The sequence below is a fragment of the Mastigoproctus giganteus genome, chromosome 10 (genome assembly GCF_048544385.1).
Source record: "Mastigoproctus giganteus isolate SK-2022 chromosome 10, ASM4854438v1, whole genome shotgun sequence".
Taxonomy (NCBI): Eukaryota; Metazoa; Arthropoda; class Arachnida; order Uropygi; family Thelyphonidae; genus Mastigoproctus; species Mastigoproctus giganteus.
Window position 1 is genome coordinate 174,763,472 of NC_143584.1, and position 23,104 is coordinate 174,786,575.

General features: G+C 38.8%; 1 protein-coding gene across 1 annotated transcript in view; it reads right to left on the bottom strand.

Annotated features, from left to right (window-relative positions):
• LOC150079540 (secernin-2-like) overlaps positions 1-23,104 on the bottom strand; it is a 141,804-nt gene that overhangs the window by 11,864 nt on the left and 106,836 nt on the right. Inside the window, exon 6 of the mRNA XM_090382620.1 lies at positions 13,766-13,863. Coding sequence (XP_090238746.1) covers positions 13,766-13,863 — 98 coding nt within the window. The remainder of the gene's footprint in view (positions 1-13,765; positions 13,864-23,104) is intronic.

The window sequence follows — 23,104 nt, forward strand, 5'->3', positions numbered from 1 at the left end:
TTAGAAGGGACCGGGAGGTGATAATCCCGTTATACAAGGCAATGGTCAGGCCACACTTAGAGTGTACAGGTCTGGAGGCCTCATTTTAGGAAGGATGTAGAGTTGCTAGAACGAGTACAAAGAAGTGCAACAACATTGTTGAGGGTAACAAAGGGGTGCTTTTACCAAGAAAGGCTTAAGTTCTGCAAATTGCAGTGCCTGGAGAGTAGGCACCTGCGAGGTGATCTGATTTGAGATGTATAAGGCCTTGAATAGGTTGAGCAAGCTGAATGCTTATGGGATTCTTCATCTTGCTCAGACTAAGAACCTGAGGGGGCACAGTTTTAAATTGAGGAAAGATAGTTGTAGAACAAATGTGCAGAAATTTGCCTTTAGCCAGCGGGTAGTTGATTGGTGGAACAAGCTTCCATCTTTTGTTGTGGAAGCTAATAGCCTAAATAAATTTAAGGCTGAGCTGGACAGGCAATTTTTAACGAATGGAGGGATGAAATGGGAGGGTTTTGTGTTTTTTTTGGCTGATTCCACATAAGCTTGCTTTCTTGCATCGTATGCCTCTACTAGTGCTAATGCTAACATACATTGTCCCATGTATGCATTTATTGTTGTTATGCAAAGGCTTGCAAGCTACAATGCTTCCATGAAAATTCATAGCATACAGTTTTCTAATGCCAAGGTAGCAAATGTAAGCAAATTTATGTTTGCTCCCAACTCCAAACTCTGGTTCTCTAAGGTCTGATAGTGAAATGATATAAAGACCTATCTTGAGGTGCATTGGTTCTTATCAGTCATTATTTTATCAGAGCCAAAATATAAATTCTGAGCCACCCCCCAACAAACTGCTGAATGGTCCTCTACATTATCATTAACAGGGATACCAATCCAGTCATTGTGTTCCCTGATTCATTGGTCTCCACCATGAGAATTTTCCTCTTCCCACAGGTGTTGATTATGAAAACTGATGATACACCATCCCTGGTGAACTGTGCCTTATCTTAGCCTGTCAGCAAGCCCAAGAGGGACTGTTCTTCCTTTAATTGCATGGGGTCACTTAGATCCCATGCACCTACATTTGAAAAATCAGCAAAATATAATTCAAAATTGTTCACTTTTTTGATACTACCTATATTTTCAATCTTTTCTGATAGCAACTGTGAAAAATCTAGTTTTCATATTAAAAACATATATTTTAATTAATTCTTGAAATTAAACACCCTTTGGAATTGTTAAGCAAAATGAAGATTTAAAAACTAAGCACTTTAATGAGCACCTGCAATTGGACACCAGCCTTTCAGTAACAGGAGTGCCTGCCGAATTAAATGTGAAGTGCACATGTTAACAGTTTAATTCCAGACAATTCTTTGATATCACAAAGCCACAGAACATTACTGATTGGAGGAAAGCAGGTGGCAGTAAAGCCAGCTTGCTATCAATAACTGTAAGTGACAGATTAGCATTAGCAGAGGCACATGATGAAAGAAAGAAAGCAAGCTTATATAGCATTAGCAGAGGCATCCGATGCAAGAAAGCAAGATTATGCAGCATCAGCCAAAAAAAAAACCCTCCCATTTCATCCTTCCATTCATTCCAAATGCCTGTCCAGCTCAGCCTTAAATTTATTTAGGCTATCAGCTTCCACAACAAAAGATGGAAGCCTGTTCCACCAATCAACTACCCGCTGACTAAAGGCAAATTTCCGCACATCTATTCTACAACTATCTTTCCTCAATTTGAAACTGTGCTCCCTCAAGTTCTTAGTCTCAGCAAGATGAACAATCCCATCAGCATTCAGCTTGCTCAACCCATTCAAGGCCTTATACACCTCAATCAGATCACCTCACAGGTGCCTGCCTACTCTCCAGTTGCTGCAATTTGCAGAACTTAAGCCTTTCTTGGTAAGAGCACCCCTTTGTTCCCCTCACCAATCTTGTTGCCCTTCTTTGTACTCGTTCTAGCAACTCTACATCCTTCCTAAAATGAGGTGTGGCATGACCATTGTCTTGTAGCATCAGCAAAAAAAAAAAACCTTCCCATTTCATCCATCCATTCTCTTCAAATGCTTGTATAGTTCTGCCCTGAACCTATTTAAGCTGTTGTCCTCCACTACGACAGAGGAAAGTTGTTCCAACTATCAACCACCCTCTGGCTAAAGGCAAATTTCCACATATCTATTCTACAACTGTCTTTCCTCAATTTCAGTGTCCCCTCAGATGATTAACCTTGGCAAAAGGAAGAATCCAATCAGCATCGAGCTTGCTGAACTCATTCAAGGCCTTGTACACCTCAATCAGATAACCTCAAGTTCCTAGTCTCCAGACACCGCAATTTGCAGTACTTTACAATTGTCAATATTAAAATTCAGTTGCCACCTCTCAACCCCGATCTTCTCAACTTTTCTGGATTCTGTTGCAGTAGTGTACTGTCATTAACAACCCTGCCAACCTTAGTATTGTCTGCAAACTTGGATATTAACCCTGATATACTTTCATCAATATCATTGATAAATAGAGAAAACAACAAGGGACCCAACACCAAGTGAGGGCAAATACATTTGGATTATGGCATACTTTTAAAACAAAAATCACAGAAGTCATGAATGCATACATATCATTAAGAAAATACTGCAGGAGAAGGATGCCAAAATGGATGAATGCAGAGCTGGCCAGTCAAATAGAACAGAAAAAGATAGAATGGGATAGTTAGAGTAATTAAAAGTACTGAAGCCTACAACCGCTACAAGTTGATTTGTAAAAAGTACCACAAATAAGGCTGCATATGAGAAAGCACTGGCTAAGAGAGCAAAAAATGGGGACAAGAAATTTTTCATGTATGTGAATACAAGGAAGAAAACAAATCTAATCAGATCAGACCCTTGTACACTGGGTGTGGGAAAGTAATAGACAACTCAGCTGACACTGCAGATGAATTGAACAGGTACTTTGCATCTGTCTTTACTGAAGGAAAAAACCATTCATGCTGAGAAGAGGCTTTGCAAGTGAGGCCGTGTCATATGATATTAGTGATTTCGAAATTACAGATGACAGTTTATTAGAAAAACTTTTGGGCATAAAGGCAAGTAAGGTTATTGGAGCCGATGGCATATACCCAGTAATTTTTGAGGGAGGCAACTAGGGAGTATATTGAACCACTGACATTAATTATAAGGGTATCTTTGGTCTCAGGAGAGATTCCTTTGGATTGGATTTGATTTGAGTTGAGTTGAGTTTACTGGTGCAACACTTTGGATTGGAGAAGTGCCAAAGTATCATCAATACATAAAGGCAGTTACAAGAGCAAAGTTGGTAACTACAGACTGGTTGATCTGACTTCAGTGGTAGGGAAAATCTTAGAGGCAGTGATTACGAGTGCATCCAGGAACATTTAGATAGATATGGCATTCTGAATAGCACACAACATGGTTTTGTTAAGGGAAAAATCATGTTTAACTAACTTAGTAAGCTATTTTGACAGAGTTATGTTATGTTATTTTTGGTTTTTAGGAGCATTAGCAACTAAGGCCATATTGATCCGATTTTGACAGAGTTACTCATGAGCTAGATATAGGGACAATTTCGATACAATTTATTTGGATTTTAGTAAGGCATTTCACTTGGTCCCTGATGAGAGGTTACTGTATAAGTTGGAACATGTTCGGATTTCTGGAAAATTCTAAGATGGGTTACTGGGTAGGTGTAGGGCAAAAGGCAGTGGATTTTGGTTAATGGATATTCTTCAGGTTGGTGTAAAGTCAGAATTGTGGCACCCCCCCCCCCATGAGGTTCTTGGACCACTGTTGTTTCCGATTTTCATAAACGACATCAATGGTATAGAAGGCTTGACGACAAAATTTGCAGATGACGTAAAGATTGGTAGAATAGTTAATGATCAGTACTGAGCAGTGCTCCTCAGGATTACTTGAACAGGCTGCAAGAATAGTCAGAAGAGTGGCAAGTGTGCTTTAATAAAGCAAACTACAAGATTTTACACTTGGGGAATAACAACCCCAAAATAAATTATATGCTTGGTGGGTGCATTAAAAACAGTAGAGGAAGAAAGGGATCTGGGAGCTATAATATGGGCAGATATGAAGTTTTGTAAGCGATGTAAACAGACAGCCAGGAAAGCCCATGGTGTCCTATCAATGATTTATCAAACATTATTCCATAGAGATATGGAGGTCATGGTCCCACTGTATAAGACAATTGTAAGACCAAATTTGAAATACTGTGTTCAAGTATGGAGACTTCATCTGAAAAAAGACACAGAGCTTCTTGAATGGGCCCAAAGATAGGTAGGCAAATCACATAGTCAGATGGGCAAAAGGGCAATCATAAGAAGAAAGACTGATTATGTGGGCTACAGAGCTTGGTAACCAGGCCCTCAGAGGTGATCCAATTGAGATTTATAAGGCTCTAAGAAGGGTTAGTAAAATGACTGAAGGCAGAATTTTCCTGCTATAGAGAATTGCAGAAGTCAGGGGAATAAATTAAAATTATATGGGAAGAGGTTTAGACTAGATTGTACGAAGTTTAGACTAGACTGTTTCTTTTTGCCAGAAAGTCATTCATTGCTGGAACAGGTTGCCCTCACGGGTAGTTGATGCTGACAGAGAATAAACTTATGTGTTAGGAAAATAATTTTATTTTTCAGCCAGTGCAGCAAAAGCCTGTGGCTTCCTTGCACTATATGGCTATTACCATTACTATATACAAACACAAGGTGAGGCCCATCATGTGCTTGGCACACCAGGACTCACATTAGCTCTTGACACTGCTGACATCATGGACTCTCCTTGTTGCCTGTCTACTCCAACATGGAGAACTTAATGTCTGCTCAGACCTTAACAAAAAATTGCTCTCAACCTCCACTGTCTTTAACTCATTTCCTCCTAAAGTATGAGTTATATTGGGATTATTATTACCAAAATAAAAACCTTGCATTTTTTTGGCATTAAAACACAGCTGAAACTTTTTTTTTTTGACCATCCATGAAGCATATCCAATTCATTCTGAAGGAATGCTGTTTGGAACTGGTTTAACCACTCTCCCAATCTTGATATAATTAGTAATTTTGACATCATTCTTTGTCAGTGTCATTTAAGAAAACTAGAAATGCTGTTCTCAGCACCAACCCTTGAGGGACCCCCACCTTTAAAATTAGCATTATCTGAAGAGTAACCATTAGTTGCAACTGTACCTCCTGTTCTGAAGCCGAAAGAGAAAAGAATATGAAAAATCTTAACCGAGATATGGAGACAAAAGATAAGATTACAAATAAATTCTTCCCAGACAGCCTTTTTGCCAGGTCAAAAGTAAGAGAATGTTTCCAGCTAGGTCTATATACCATCTCCTCTTGATTGGACATGGCTTCACCAAGAGCTGTGGCAACTGGGCTTCAAATACACAAACCTGCACATATGCAGAAATCAAAACCTGGTCTCATATTTTATGACTGAAGCCAATATGAAGGCCTAAGAATTAATTCAATTACTACACTTTCCTAAAGGTTAGGAACACTGCTTCATTGCAACTAAGAATGTATATCTTGCCTTTGAAGGCTTTGCAACTAGTGTCATCATTAAGCATGTAACGGCTATATAAACTAGCTTGTGGCAGAGAAGAATATAAAGTATCAGGTGACACAGAAGCCTTGCTTTCTTTCTTGTATTGTATTGTATTCCTCTACTAACGGATTTGTAGCTTCAAGCATAAATCACTTGAATATTTCCCATATATTTGTATTTAGCATCACAGTAGTCTTCAGTTTACCGAGTCCAAGAAATAATCTCATTCCATTATAGTTTACTTTCTTGAATATGAAGCTTTTTCATTTGCCTTTCACTACATACATTTCTTTAGATACAAGCCATTATGGTATTGTGGTCAGTGCCTGCTATTGTCCCCCCCCCACCGTCAAGTTTTTGATACAGTTAGGCTCCTCAGTGAGACCTAGATCTAGTATATTAATGCCCTCTAGTACTATCTTGAATGTGCCGTGATAAGTAGCAATCATACAGTTTATTCAAAAAAAATTGTTACCATAAAATTTTTTTCTGGCCATGTATTCCAGTCTGTGAGTGGCCCATAATGAGACAATTTTACTTACTTTCCCTGCCGACCGGGCTAGCCAGGTGGATAAAAGCAGGTTCGAATCCCGCCTCGGGCTTGGATCACAGTATAATGCAAAAACCTTGGGAGGTACATTATGGCCATAGAAGCTGATATGCCAACAACTAAACAACAACAACTTACTTGCCCAGTTAGTCTGCATAAAGATATTTCTGTTGTACTCTGTTGTTTGGCCTGCACTGTACCGCCACTATTATCTGCCATGCAAATCATTTCACACTGCACTACTGACTTGACATCTTCATTATCTTGCTCAGATTCGGAAAACATTCTTGCCACCTTCAGGCAGTTTTTGATCAGAAGTATCACTTATATCCCTCCCCCTTCATCCTTTCCTATTTTTCTTGAACACACAGCATTTACTGAAATGAAATTCTCTATCTTATCTCTGAGCCCTTCCCTATCTCAGTAAGCCTAATACATCAGCATTAATTGATTTGATCAAAAGCTCAAATTCATGTAATTTGTTTGCAATAACTCTTGGCATTTCTGTATAGACAAATTAAGTTTTGTACTGGGTTACGTTGGTGAAGGCTAGTTATGAGAAATTTCTGGCTAAAAGAAAGTAAAAGATGGGGATAAAGGATTATGGGCCCCAATGCTGGGGCTCATGACACTATCCTCCTGCCCAAAACAGAAAAAAAATTTAATTGAGTAAAGGAAGTTTTTTTTAGTTATGTTTATGATAAAATTTACTATGTCTATGAATAATAATTTTTTTCACACAAAACATGCTTATTGTTAGCTAGCTGCACAGCACAAGCAAAACTGCATCAAATAGAGGTGAAATGGTATTAGCATAGCTGCTGCTTCCATGTCAATTTTTAAGGATTTTTTTATTTTTACCAAAACAAATATTTTCTGGGGAACCCACTTTATTTCAAGCCTAAAGGCTCTTGGGGTTGATGGCATGTACCTAGTTTTGGTGAGGTGATATGAGAAGTGCATAAAATATTTATTAAGATTAATGTGAGAGACATCATTGGACTCTGGGGAGAGGTTCCTTTGGATTGGAGAAGTGCCAATATTATTGCCAATCCTGAAAGGTGATTCTAAAAGTAAAGCGAGTAACTTCAGGACAGGCAATCTAACTTCAGTAGTAGGGAAAATCATGGAAATAATTAAAAATATTACAGGAGCAGATAGGTAGAAATCATATTCTGAAGGAAACATGGCATGATTTTATAAAGAAAATATCTTGTTTGACTAATCTGATTAACTATTTTAAAAAAATTACTTGAGTTTGATGAGTGAAATATGACATTGTTTATTTGGATTTTAGCAAAGCTTTTGACCCTGTCCCACATGAGAGATTACTGTATAAACCTAGCACAATGCTGGTATCAGGGGTAAGATCCTCAGATGGATTGTATGATGCCTTAAGAACATATATGAAGTTTGCTAGCTATTTGTTTGTTATTTGGTTTTTAGGAGCATTAGCAACTAAGGCCATATTGCTCCGGGAATATGCGGTGGTCATTTCCTGATTTTTCCGCATCCTCCGTATTTGGTGGTGATGGGCTCGAACCCCGGTCTAATCAAGAAGCATGTGCTACGCACTGCTGCTCCTTCCCACCTGGCTACGGAGGTGCCCCATATATGAAGTCTGACTTAAGAACGTATTTCTGTTCTATGTCCAGCATGTTTTTAAGGATTCCCTCATGCCTTGCTGTTGTGTCTCTATGATGATTAACATTGCTGCTTAGCCAGACATGCATTTTGTGTTGGTATTTTGCATCATGTCACGTTGTGTGTGTCTGGCCACTTGCAGCCAGGATCTGTTATCACTTGGGTTGGCAGTTTCCTATCTAGTGGTTTCCCTTCCTAACATGAGGAACTGGGCCAGATGTAAAATTAGCATTCCTATGTGTACCTATGCACCTTACAATAAAGATCATATTTATTTTATTAAAAAAAAAAAAGGTTTGTTTTAAAATGGCAATAACTGGGTCTTGGGGATTTATAGTGCAAGAAGATTGAAGGTGGAGTAGTTGGTGGGGGAGGATCATCAAGAGGAAAAACCAAGAGAAGGAAGTATGGGGCAACTCCCAAAACATTCTACTCATTTTGAGCCAACCCTAGGTTGGCTGGGCAGATAGAGGATAGATAGATGGAGAAGGGGTATAACTGCCTGCAATCCTATCCATGAAGATAGGGTCCCTCAATTACTCCTCTATGGTTAGTACCAGTGCTTTTTTTGAGACGGTATTATTAACAGTGACGTGTGACATTTGGATGTTGTACACTTCGAAATTTGTAATATTCCGTAAATTTTTTCACATGTTTACCTACTTTTCAAATAAGCTTAAAAGTTATTTAACTAAATTTGCATCTAACTGTCTATTGTTAAGATATCTTCTATATAAACCTTTATAACCATTTTTAGAATTCTAAATTACTCAGTCGGACCTCTGTTTAACGAACTCTTTAGAGCAATTTTTTTTCTTTGAATCCCCTTGGAAATTACATTTAAAATAGTTTCAGTTGAGCGAAGAAAAATTTTCATATAACAAACAGCTTAGAAGAGACTTAACTGCGTACACACTGGCCTTCAGGCAATTTAGGAAATTAGTGCTGCTGCTAAGCAAGAATTGAGAAGGCTAAAGGGATTACCATTCTACAACTTAGTGGTACCTTGTAGAACCTATCAGACCACCTGTCCCAGATACGGAGAAGTCACACTGGTCAACAATGAGCAGATAAAGGGGTATTCCCAATGGGCTCTGGTTCACCTTCTGCAGTGGTGTCCAACCTTTTCTTGTACAAGGGACATATTCAAGTTAGAATTCTTTCGGGTTTCGGGACTGTGATTTGAGAAATATTAGTGTTACATTTTCCATATCTTGTTATATATAAAAGAAAGTTTCTGTTTTCATGTTACCGTTTTTTATTGCCTGAATATATATAAAAAAATGCAAATTCCCAATACTTATTGTATAACAAATCTATGTCACTAATTTATTTTTTAGAGTTTATTAAAATTATAAAAATGACTTTATTTTGTTTTTCAAAAAAAAAAATACCTTACTTTTGCTTTTAAATGCTCACTTAATGAGAATTTTTTTTTTTTTTTTTTTTTTAATTAGCAAAATTTAAAATGCTGTTTCAATTCACTTTCCGCCCGGGCCATAGGTTAGACACTGCTGAGAATCAACTGTAAGCGTCCCGTTCAAGAATTAGGAGAGAGCGATTTACTTTTACTCCGACAAATAATCATCTGTTTTTTCGTGGAAGTGCATTATCCACATTTTTCCGTAAATTTTCCCCATCTCTGTTTACATGGTCACAGTAGCTGGATATCCAAATGACACCAATATTTTGGACCGTTAAAAAAAAAAAAAGAAAGAAAGAAAGAAAAATTCAAATTTAAGAACTAGTGACAATATCGATGACGAGAAAAGAAAACTGACGACAACGAAACCTAAAAATGAAAATGTTAGCATTTGGTGAGAATGAATTTAGAAAGTTGTCAATTAGGCTTCAGTAAAATGAAAGAGATACAATTCGTTCATTTCGGGGATACCTAATCGAAAAGACGGCTTTTGGAAAAATTGAAGAGCATTCTATGAAAGCTCTGAATACGATACCAATTCATTCATTGATTGAATGTGGATTTTCACAAATGAATCTGATCATCAGCCCAACCAGAGCTTCGTTGATGACAAAGACAATTTCTTCACTAATATTTCTTAAAATTGTAGGCCCACCAGTGACACACTTCGATCCAGCAAATATGTCAATTCCTGGCTGCTTCGGAAACGTCATTCAGCAACAGACAAACAGTAAGAAGTCAACATAGTGTATTGGATGAGAACTCAATAAAAATTTGGAATATTCTATAAAAACTTTATTATGAAATTTTTTTTACTTATTACTTATTTTTTTTACTTATTACTTATCTTTTATATACTTGAATAATAAATTTATGCTTAGTAAACTGTGTTGATAAACTTAATTTGTTGTTCTGATTCCAAAAACATTACTACTAAGTAACAACACCAAGAAATAATTTTTTAGAGTACTATACTTTTCATGTCCTTTTAATTTTCAATTTTTCTTGATAGCAAAGAATGAGTACCGGCACCTATTTTTTTAAAAAAAAAAGCACTGGTTAGTACCATAGAGGAGTAGTACCACTGCATTTCATTTCATGCTGGATATAATAGTGTGTGTGTTTTGAATCATAATGCGTGTGTGTGTGTGTTTTGAATCATAATGCGTGTGTGTGTGTGTGTGTGTGTGTGTGTGTGCTGTCATGGATTGAGGTGTGGCTGCATACCTGAGCCCAAAACAGGAGATACATTGGCAGGAGAAATACTTCCATGTAAGTGGGGGGAAAGAGGAGGAGGTTTATCCTGGACCCAAAGTAGGGGTTTCAGCAAGAAGAGAAGGGGTCATGGCAGCAGGAAAGAGTATCCACTTTTCCACCTCCATGAGTGAGTCGAGTAGAAGTAATTTTATCCCAGAATAGGTGTCAGCCTAAACCTTTCCTAGCCCAAAATGCAGAGGTCAAGCACATTTTCAACATAGAAAGCCACCACTTATATTTGGTATTTCTTCCACAGCCCAGGTTATCTAGGGAGTCCAATGAGGGGGGGGAGTCAAGAGATGGAAATGCAACTGAGACCCTCCAAACCTTGTGTTCATGTAGTCACTAATTCTTGATTTCTCCACTGTGAATCGATGCCACAAGTTTCTTGTTAATTGACATTGCAGGGCAAGAAGGGCAGAATGCAAGTATTCACCTGTCACTCAGAACTTCTGATCCCAAGCTTAAGGAGCCAACAGGGCCAAATAGCAAGAAGTGGTACTTTGTATGGATTCCAATGAACTAGATAGAATGCTTGTTCATCACATTTCCTTTAACAGTATAAGCAGTAGGGGGGCACACTTTGATTGCCTTGAAATTGATGTAGGTGTGAAGCAAGGTTTGTCCTAACAAGTTTTACAGAAGGCCATAACTACTGGTAAGGTGTCCAAGAACTCTATCACACTTACCAGGGTAAGGTTTTGCCAGGATTGGTCTTTTGCAATTACATAAATTATCCGGTTTGAGCAACTTAAACTGGGTTATGGTTTACCTGCCTTTCTTGGTATATTAGCATTAGTAGAGGCATATGATGCAAGAAAGCAAGCTTATGCAGAATCAGCCAAAAAAAAAAAAAAAAAAAAAAAAAACACCTCCCATTTTACCCCTCCATTCGTTCTAAATTTATTTAAGCCATTAGCTTCAACAACAAAAGATGGAAGCCTGTTCCACCAATCAACTACCTGCTGGCTAGAGGCAAATTTCCACACATCTATTCTACAGCTATCTTTCCTCAATTTGACTCTATGCCCCCTCAAGTTCTTAGTTTGAGCAAGCAGAAGTATCCCGTCAGCACTGAGCCTGCCCTTATAAACCTCAATCAGATCACCTCACAGGTGCCTAGTTTCCAGATGCTGCAACTTGCAGAACTTAAGTGCACCCCTTTGTTCCTCTCACCAATCTTGTTGCCCTTCTCTGTACTCATTCTGGCAACTGTACATCCTTCCTAAAATGAGGCCTCCAGACCTGTACACATTACTCCAGGTGTGGCCTGACCATTTCCTTATACAAAGGGATAATCATCACCTTGTCTCTGCTTGCAAAATTCCTATATATCATTGACAAGACTCTGTGACCTGCCCTGGCAGCCCATCTGCACTGCTCAGCAAACTTCATATCTGACTGCACAATCACCCCCAGGTCTTTTCACTTTCCACTACCCTGAGTGTAGTACCACACAGTTGATACATTTCTCTTGGGTTATTGCTATCCATATGCAGTACTTTGCATTTGTCAATGTTAAACTTCAGTTGCCACTTTTCAGCCCATTTTCCCAACTTATCTAGGTTCAGTTGGAGTAGCATACTGTCTTTACTGTTGTTAACAACAGTGCCAACCTTTGTATCATCTGCAAACTTTGACATTAAGCCTGATATACCTTCATCAATATCACTGATGAATACACAAAACAAAAATGGGCCCAGCAACCCTGGGCCCATTGTTGTTGTTGTTAGTGGAGTTCCCCAATCCCAGAACAACTTAAACTAACAGGTCTATAGTTACTTGTACAACCTTTTGAACCCCCTTTGTGAATTGGTGTATTTGTACCTTTGGCTAAGTTTATAAAAATAAGATGCCAAAATGGATGACAGGTGTGATTAAGAGTTTAACTGTGCAAAAAAAAAAAACACGTGACAGTCCCATGATTCAGAACAGAATGAGAATTCCAGTGATCAGGTATGACAGGCAAAAGCTGATTATGAGAAAGCACTAGCAAAGAGAGCTAAGGACTGGGGCTGGGAGTTTCCTTGTATACAGGCCATCTCAAAAATACACGGCATAACTTCAGGAATGAGTGCCTCATATGTAGACAGTAAAAATATTTTATATCAACATAGTTCCGGAAATGCTTGGTTCCCGAGTTATTAACCAGAATGTCTTATCTCCCGCAAGTGATTTCCGTCACCACAAGGTACTGACAGAATCTGGTGGTTTTCCATTCTGACCATGTACTCAAATCAGGAGCAAGCGGATATGCACTTTATGTATGGTTTAGTGGACAGCAATGCTCTGGAGGCTCGTCGTTTGTACCACGATTTCATGGACGACATACCACTGATCATTCGTCAACAAGCACACTTCGTGCACGATGGCACTCCCACACATTTCAGCCACCTAGCCTGTAATTAACTGAATCAAAGGTTTTCTGGTCGGTGGATATGTAGAGGTGGACTAACTGCCTGGCCTCCACGCTCACCTAATTTAAACCCACTAGATTTCTTCTTGTGGGGCCATTTAAAGTCATTGGTGTATTCGACTCCGGTAGCTGATGTGGAAACTCTTCGCAATCGAATTGTGGCAGGTTGTGAGACAATACAAAACATGCCAGGAATTTGGCATTGTCTTCGCGAGTCCATGATACGTTGATGTGAGGCCTGTATTCAGGCAGAAGGTGAACATTTTGAACAATTACTATAAGGTGATATGAACAATTAAGTGTCATAGATAGACCTTCAAAACTCGGAAACCAAGCATTTCTGGAACTATGTTGATATAAAATATTTTTATTGTCTACATATGAGGAACTCATTCCTGAAGTTATGCTGTGTATTTTTGAGACACCCTATATAAATATAAAAAAAAAAAAAAAAAAAAAACAGAAGAGAGTAAATCAAATAAGTCTCTTAACTGAATGCATAGAAAGTAATGGCACATAAGTTAAATGACTACATCTTAAATGCAAGCTTGAAGCTGTGAAGAATGTTAAGTAAATGATATAATGATCTCAGATAAGCATTTGTTAAAAAATGTTGCTGAGTTTAAAGGAGGGCAATGCTCCAGGGGAGCATAATATATGTATTCAGTTAATTAAAGGCTACATGCAAGTGTATAAAACTAATGTTAAGAAATTTTCAATTAAATTATTTTTTTAACAAAATCTAATGAGAAATCCTTGTAAAAAAATAACATCAGTGTATTATTTATAATCTCTGAAAACTGTGTCAAATTAAGCATATACATATAATGGACGAGTAAGCTATTTGTTTATATCCTACATGTCGCACAAATTAATAATGTTACCTATTTCTATCACCATAAACTTAAGAATTACCTGACTGCCAGCTGTAGGGTGTTCATGATCAAGTCCTCTACATATTCCACTCTCAGAATCTCTTAATACTTCAAACATTGATGATATATTAAAATCACCTAAAAATTCAAAACAATTTTTCTATAGTATGCATAAATAAAAAAAAAAAAAAAAATTATAAAAGTTGGTATTATAAGGTAGTCACAAAAGAAATAGATACAAAAAATAGCTTTTATATAATTTATATTTCAGAAAGGCTTTAGAAACATTTTTGAAGTATGAAAAACAGAACTGTTGAGTTTTCTTTTCAATGCATCCAGTGGATAAGAACGAAGCAGAACTGTTTCATTACAATGAAACAGAACTGTTCCCTCCAATGAAACAGTTTTATTTTGTTGTAAGTTTATTTTCTTGTGTGAGAAAATAAACTTGTAACAAAACGTTGTTATTGATGAACTTTTAGAACACAGCCATTTAGTTTTATGCTTACCATTTTTTTTATTTTTTTTCATAATATATCATAATAAGAAAAAAAAAAAAAAGTTGGTGGAAATGGAGGTTTTTTTTAACAAAATATCATACATTAGAAGCCAATTCAGCATTCTGCTGGGAGTCTATGAGAGTTTGAGGTGTAGGATATATGCCCTTGAAGAAATTAATACGAGAGTCCCATCAAGCTCTCAGCTGCCCAACTCAATGGCAGAGCTCACTCCTGTGCATCAAGCAACACAGCAGCAATCTACTGTTGGTGACTCTATTGTCAGGGAGACAAGGAATATATTATGCAAAATAGATAGGTGGAACAGGACCAAGGTAAGTCTGCCAGGAGCAAAAGTTGGTGACACTGGAGGGCAGATATCATCTTTTAAGGGCCCAAAAGGTGATATTGTTGTACACGTTGGCACTAATGACCTTAAGAGTAAGAAATCTGCAGATTAACAAGCAGGTAAATGCTGAAAAAAATTCACGAGTTAGAGTTAAATTTGAAAGTGTCTCCAATTCTGCCCAGACATGATAAGAGCCTTGTCAATCAGATTTTTTTTTTTTTTTTCAGCGTGGTCTGTGCTTGCTAACAGGAGAGACTGCTTCTACAGGGATGAGATACACTTAAATAGAAAGGGTGGAAGAATATTTGCTGATGCTATCGATGCAATGTTAGGTGGGTAGGAAAATTGCTGGTTTTGGGGGTTCACAAACTAAAAGATTAACAGTAGCCACAGGCAGAGGTAAAAGTAATTCTTGCAGTGCTTCTGCTGTAATGAGCAGAAGTCTAGAGAGCAAGTTGCTCAAGATTACAAGAACTGCTGGGAGTCATCAGGGAACAAGTAAATACAAGGTCTGTGTTAGGGAAACTAAGAATAAGAACAGATGTATGTATACTTGCATGTACACCAATGCTAGAAGTATAGTAAATAAATTTGATGAATTTGAAGTGCTGATCAAGGCATCAAAGACATATTGTTGGGATATCAGAGACATGGTGGCACACAGATATAAGCAGTGCAGAATTGGAATTTCGGGAGTACAATGTGTACAGAAAGGGTAGGCAGGGAGGAGAGATTATGCTATTAGTTAAGAAACACATAAAATCGAAGGAAGTGCATCCAGTTGACATGGGTGGACAGTGCAATGTTGAGTCTGATTGGTGTGACATAAACACTGGGAAAGGGAAAATGAGAGTAGGAGTGTGTTATAGGCCTAATGACTCATGAGTACAATGAACAGTTCTGCAGAGAAATAGTGGGCGAGTAAATCAGAATGTCTTATAATGGGGATTTTAATTTTCCAGATATTGACTGGAACTTGTGAGTTAGTCACTCGCACACTAGCAAGACGTTTGTGGATTTACTGGAGGATTGTTTTCTACAGCAACATGTTCAAGGGGCAACCAGAGGGAGTAATACTCTTGATCTGATCATCAGCAGTGATTATTCATGCATTAAGAATTTGCAGATAAAGGAACCACTAAATGACAGTGATCAGAGTGTAATGATGGGATTTACTTTTTTTCCTTTTTTTTTTTTTTATGAAAACCCCAAACACGAAAGGTATCAAAACCTATAGTACCGTGCATGGGTTGAAGAAGAAGTATGGGGGGGGGGGTGCCGGAAACTTTGCTCTAGAGACTAAACATGGGTTTCACCACTTCAAGCCTCCAATAAGCAAAGTGGTGGTATTTCACCGGTTGATGAAAGTCATCTACCACCTATACTTAAAGATGTAACTACCATCAAGGATAAAGGGAAGGGTTTTTGCTTTTGTAAGGTGACTTGACAGTGGTCTCAGACAGTTTTTAAATTTTATACAGTGGGATCAACTGATGATGTTCCCAACAGCGAATTCTAAATGGGAAGCCTTTGGGGGGTTAACCCTAGAGGCTACTAGGCTTTTCATACTAACTAAGAAATACCGTTCAAGGTTCGGGTACAAATGGATGTCAGATGAATTAACGAGGCTCATGGCAGAGAAGAAAAATGCATGGGATGCATATAAATTATCAGGCAACACAGAAGCCTATGGCAGATATAAGCTAGTCTGTAATAAAGTCACAAAGGAGGTTAGGCAGATCACGAGAAATCTTTGGCAAAGGATGCAAAGAAAAACAGCAAAGAGTTCTTTACTTATGTAAACTCTAGAAGGAGGGGAATGAATCAGATTGGTCCACTTAAAATAGATGGTTCAACTGTTGATGATCCTGCTCAAGTAGGTGATAAACTGAATGACTATTTTGCATCTACATTCACATATGAGGAGTTATTCAAGGAGAGGAATGCCAGAAGTTTATCAAACTCTAACAGGGAGCTAAGTGATTTTGTAATAACTGAGAGCAAAGTGGAGGAGAAATTGTTGAAGTTAAACATAAAAAAGGCACCTGGGGTGGATGGAATCTATCCAGTTATATTGAAGGAGGCACCGAGGGAAGTTAGCAAACCCTTAGCCATAATTATGAGAGCATGCTTAGATTCAGTGGAGGTCCCCATGGACTGGGGATGTTCAAAGGTATCCCCAATTCACAAAGGAGGGGGGGGGGGGTTCAAAGGGTGACACAAATAATTATAGACCTGTTAGTTTAACTTCTGTTCCGGGGAAAATAATCGAGTCAATGGTTAAAGAGGTGATACAAGATCACCTAGACAAGCCTGCAGTAATAGTTCAGGCGCCTCCATAGCCAGGTGAGCAGGAGCAGCAGTGCGTAGCACACGCTTCTTGATTAGACCAGAGTTCGAGCCCATCACCATCAAATAAGGAGGATGCGGAAAGGTCAGGGTATAACCACCGCATATCCCGGAGCAATATGGCCTTAGTTGCTAATGCTCCTAAAAACCAAATAACAAACAGTAATAGTTCAGACACAACATGGGTTTGTTAAGGGGAAGTGTTGTCTGACCAATTTGATTGGATACCACGTTGTGGTCACAAAGGAACTGGATGCAAAAAATAATAATTTTGATATCATATACTTGGATTTTAGCATTACCATTAGCATTAGTAGAGGCATTTGATGCAAGAAAGCAAGCTTATGCAGCATCAGCCAAAAAAAAAAAAAAAAAACCACTTCCACTTCACCCCTCTGTTCGTTCAAAATACCTGTCCAGCTGAGCCTTAAACTTATTTAGGCTATCAACTTCCACGACAAGGGATGGACGTCTGTTCCACCAACCAACCACTCGCTGGCCTAAAGGCAAATTTCCGCACATCTATCCTACATCTGTCTTTCCTCAATTTGAATTTATGCCTTATCAGGTGATTATTCTGAGCGAGAGGAAGAATCCCATCAGCATTGAGCATGCTCAAACCATTCAATGCTTTATACACCTCTATCAGATCACCTCGCTGGTGCCTAGTCTCCAGACACTGTAATTTGCAAAACTTAAGCCTTTCTTCGTAAGAGCACCCCTTTGTTCCATTCACTAATCTTGTGCCCTTCTCTGCACTTGTTCCAGCAGCTCTACATCCTTCTTGAAATGAGGCCTCCAGACCTGTATACAGTACTCTAGGTGAGGCTTGACCATTGCCTTATACAAGGGAATAATCACCTCCTTATCCCTGCTAGAAAAATTCCTATCTATCATTGACAATACACCATGAGCTACTCTTGCAGCCCGTCTGCATTGCTCAGAGAACTTCATATCTGCCTGCACAACCACCCCCAGGTCCCTTTCATTCTCTACCACTGTCAGTGTAGTACCACAGAGTTGATACGTTGCTCTGGGGTTGCTGTTTCCCCATGTGTAGTACTTTACATTTGTCAATGTTAAACTTCATTTTCCACCTCTCAGCCCATCTGCTCAACCTTTCCAGATCCTGTTGCAGCAGCATAGTGTCAGTAGTGTCCTTGACAACCCTGCCTACCTTTGTATCATCTGCAAACTTCGACATTAAGCTTGATATACCATCATCAATATCATTTATGAATACAGAAAACAATAATGGACCAACACTGAGCCCTTAGGGACTCCACTAATAACATTAGTCCACAACGAGCAGTGTCCATTGATTACCACTCTCTGTCTTCTCCCCCTCAGCCACCCCTTTTTCCACAGCAGCAGCAATTTGCCTCCAATGTCACACTACTCCAATTTGTGCAGCAGTCTTCCATGTGCAACAGTATCAAAAGCCTTTCTAAGATCCAAGTATATAATATCAAAGTTATTCCCTGCATCCAGGTCCTTTGTGACTGCATCATAGTATCCAATCAAATTGGTCAGGAAAGACTTCCTCTTAACAAAACCATGCTGTGTCCGAGCTATAACTGAAGTCTTGTCTAAATGATCCTGCAGTGCTTCTTTAACCAGTGCCTCCATTAATTTCCCTGGAACAGAAGTTAAACTAACAGATCTGTAATTACCTGTGTCTCCCTTTGATCCTCCTTTGTGGATTGGAGTCACATTTGCACATCTCCAGTCCATGGGTACCTCCCCTGAGTCCAAGGAAGCGCTCATAATTATGGCTAAGGGTTTGCTTAATTCCTCTGCTGCCTCCTTTAATATAACTGGATAGATCCCATCCACCCTGGGTGCCTTTCTTGTGTTTATCTTCAACAATTTCTCCTCCACTTTACTCTCAGTTATTTCAAGATTCTCTAGCTTACTGTTAGAGTTGAATACACCTCTGGCTTTCCCCTCGCTAAATAACTCCTCATGTGTGAATGTCGATGCAAAATATTCATTTAGTTTGTTAGCTACCTGAGCAGGATCATCAACAGTTGACCCATCGATATCAAGTGGACCAATCTGATTCATCCCCTTCCTTCTAGAGTTTACATAAGTAAAGAACTCTTTGCTGTTTTTCTTTGCATCCCTTGCCAAAGATTTCTCGTAATCTGCCTTTGCCTGCCTAATCTCCTTTGTAACTTGGTTACAGATCAACTTGTATCTATCATAGGCTATATCTTCAAACAGGCCTATGGGGCTGGGAATTTCCATACTGTGGCAGAGCATTTCTGGGAAAGCAGCATCAGATCTCCCCTGAAGACGTGGTCATTACTGACCGCGCCCATGGATTTTGGGAACGCAAGTGGCTCGAGAGCTTGCGAATCGGTTCATCCAGTCACAATACTATTAATAGGGACAGGGGGGATCCGTTTACACCCCCTGTTTGAGGCAGTTGTCCTCAGAAGGGATGACCGTTTCTGTTTGACACGCTCCCGAGCCACTTCCATTTCCGATATGCGCATGGAGAATGTAGATCATGTGTCTGATGATCACGTGCATGAGTGCCATGGACCGGCTACTTAAGGATGTGTCTTAGCACTAGTAGTATGCTGTTGAAGAAGGAGACGGCAGTTCTCTGAAAGCTCCAGGTTTCATTGTTTTATCGCTTTTAACCTAGTTTATTTTAATTAATTTTATTGTTTTTAACTATATTTTAAATTATATTGTAACTATAATTTAATCAGTGTTTTTATTTTATTTGCATCACATTTCATTGCATATTATTTCATTGTATAGTAAATTTTTAGTTTAATTTCTTGGCTGGTGTTTATCATTAATTATTATACTATCATAGGCTTTGTGTCATGTGTTAATTTGTGTGTATGTTTCTTCTCTGCCATATGCCTCATCAGTTCATCTGACATCCATTTAGGCCTAAACCTTGAACAATATTTCTTAGTTGGTATGTAAAGCCTAGTAGCTTCCAAAATAAGTTCTTTGAATGCTTCCCATTTTGCATTTGTTGTTGGTAACATCATCAGTTGGTCCCACTGTATAGAATTTAAATACTGTCTCAGTCCATCGTAGTCACCTTTACGAAAGCAATAACCCTTCCCTTTACCCCTAATGGTAGTTACCTCTTTGAGTAAATCCCACTTCAGCACACTGTGATCATTGCCACCTAGTGGTTCATTTATCTGCAGATTCTTAATGCATGAAGAATCACTGCTGATAATCAAATCAAGAGTATTCCTCCCTCTAGTTGCCTCCCGAATATGCTGATGTAGAAAACAATCATCCAATAAATCCACAAAAGCCTTGCTAGTGTGTGAGTAACCAGCCCCCAAATTCCAGTCAATATCTGGGAAATTAAAATCTCCCATTATAAGACTCTCTGATTTAATGGCCCACTCTATTTCCCTGTACAGTTTCTTATTATACTCATCAGAATCATTAGGCCTATAGCACACTCCTACTCTCAATTTTGATCTCCCAATGCTTATGTCACACCAAACTGGCTTGACACTGCACTGTCCAGCGATGTCCACTGGCTTCACTTCCTTGGATTTTATGTATTTCTTAACTAATAGCATAACCCCTCCTCCCTTCCTATCCAGTCTATCCTTTCTGTAGATGTTGTACTCCCCAAATTCCAGTTCTGCATTCCTTATATCTGTGTGACACCAAGTCTCTGATATCCCAACAATATCTGCCTTTGATGTTTTGAGCAATACCTCAAATTCATCAAATTTATTTACTAAACTCCTAGCATTGGTGTACACGCAAGTATACATGCACCTATTTCTATTCTTAGCTACCCTAACACAACCCATGTGTTTACTTGTACCGCAATGACTCCCAGCAGTCTGAAATATCCTGAATCTTGTTTTTCAGGCTTCTGCTCATTCCAATAGAAGCAGTGCAAGAATCTCTTTCACCTCTGCCAGTGGCTACTGTTAATCTATTCGTCTTTGTCTCCCCCCCAAGCTAGCAGTTTTCCGACCCACCTAACACTGCCTCGATAGCATCAGCAAATATTCTTGCACCCTTTCTATTTAAGTGTATCCCATCCCTGTAGAAGCAATCTCTCCTGTTAACAAGTACAGTCCAGGCTGAAAAAAATTCTACCCCTTGAGCCTTGCACAATCTTTCCAGGGCCGAATTGATCGACAAGGCTCTCATCATATACTCCCTCCTATCGTGTCTGGACAGAATTGCAGACACTTTCAAATTCAACCCTATTTCACGGCTTTTTTTCAACAGTGACCTGTACTTGTTAAGCAATTCTGCCGGTCTCCTACTCTTGATATAATTAGTGCCAACATGTACAACTATATCACCTTTTGTGCCCTTAAAAGGTGATATCTGGTCTACAACGTAATCAACCTTTGCCCCTGGCAGACATACCCTGGTCCTGTTCCACCTATCCTTTTTACAAAGCATGTTCCCAGTTTCCCTGACAATAGAGTCACCAACAACTACTAGTTCCTTTGGGACCAGCGCATTCTGCCTTGGGGGTTGCCGCTGTGTTTCACGATGACCAAGTGCAAGCTCTGGCGTTGATGTGGGCAGCTGAGAGCTTGATGGGCCCCTCAATTTAGTTTCTTCGAGGGCATCCACCCTGTCCTTCAAGCTCTCATATAGGCCCATAAGAACGCTGAGTTGTTGCCTGATTTCGATACACTCCTTGCATCGCGCACACACAAAGACATCCCCCATGGCAATATCATGTCCCATACCTGAATACTCCACAAACATCATGCAAGCTGTGCATTTTAGAAGGCTGTGATTCAGAAGGCAACTGTCCCCCTCAGTTCTCCTCTGAGCCACAGCATTTCCATTAGTTTGAGCCTTTTGTTTTGCTGCTCTGGTCTGAGTCATGATTACTTTTAATTTAAATAAAATTTCAATTTCAGTTTATAACCCTAACTTATCTCCCAACACAGTTATAACAGGATATATATTTTTTAGTGTCAAGTATTAATTATCTCCGAGTTCCCTTTATATAACTTCTGTATCAGTTATGTATTAATTAATTATATGTATTTATTAGATTACGTTTGTAATCTAAGTCGGTATATGTATTTAGTTAAAAGTGCAATTTAAATGCCAACGAAGTTGAACAAGTTTAATAGATTTTACCGATCGCTGAAAATATTATAACCTATACTATACTAACACTATCTAGGTTCGATATATAACGATCGTATGACAAAGACAAAGGCGGGAAGTTATGAACGGTAATCTATGGACACTTAAGTATTAATTAACTTTCAAATCTCACTGTCTCAATTCAGAATAAACTAACGATCCTTACTAGGTCTATAAGCTACTTACAAAAAATAATTTGATGTAAAAAATATTCAATAAGCGGCTAAATATGGCTAAAAAACTTCTCGTTCAGCGGAGTTGCGACTTGTAACACGTGGATTTGATACCCTTACCGATACTTTTATGCAATTACAAGGCCGAGTAAAGAATAAATACACCAGATTAATCAGAAATATCACAAAATAATGCTATACTACTAAATTTAAATCAAAAGTTTTAGAAAAACAATAATTTCAAATCAATAAATAAGAAAAATCCACTTAGCGACTTTGAACACGTCTGGCCCCTACTAGCCTCATCAGCAGACTTAGAAAAGCTTTTGGAAATTTCAGGAAAGCTTTTGATACTGTTGCACATGGAAGGCTGCTGTACTAACTGGAGTAGTATGGCATTAAGGGCAAGTTGCTGCAATGGATAAAGGGATGGTTGAGTGGGAGACAGCAGAGAGTGGTAATAAATGGACACTGCTCTACATGAACTAATGTTATTAGTGGATTCCCCAGGGTTCGGTGCTGGGCCTATTGTTGTTTTGTGTATTTATCAATGAAAGTATATCTGGCTTAATATCCAAATTTGCAGATGAATCAAAGGGTAGCAGAGTTGTTAATGACACTATACTACTGCAACAAGACCTAGAAAAGTTAGGCAGATGGGCTGAAAAGTGGCGACTGAAGTTTAACACTGTCAAATGCAAAAGTACTGCATATGGGTAGCAGTAACCCTAGAGAAACGTACCAACTGTGTGGTACTATGCTCAGGGAGGTGGAGAATAAAAGAGACCTGGGGGTAATTGTGCAGTCAGATATGAAGTTCTCTGAGAAGTGCAGATGGGCAGCCAAAGCACGTCATGGAGTTTTGTCAACGATAGATAGGA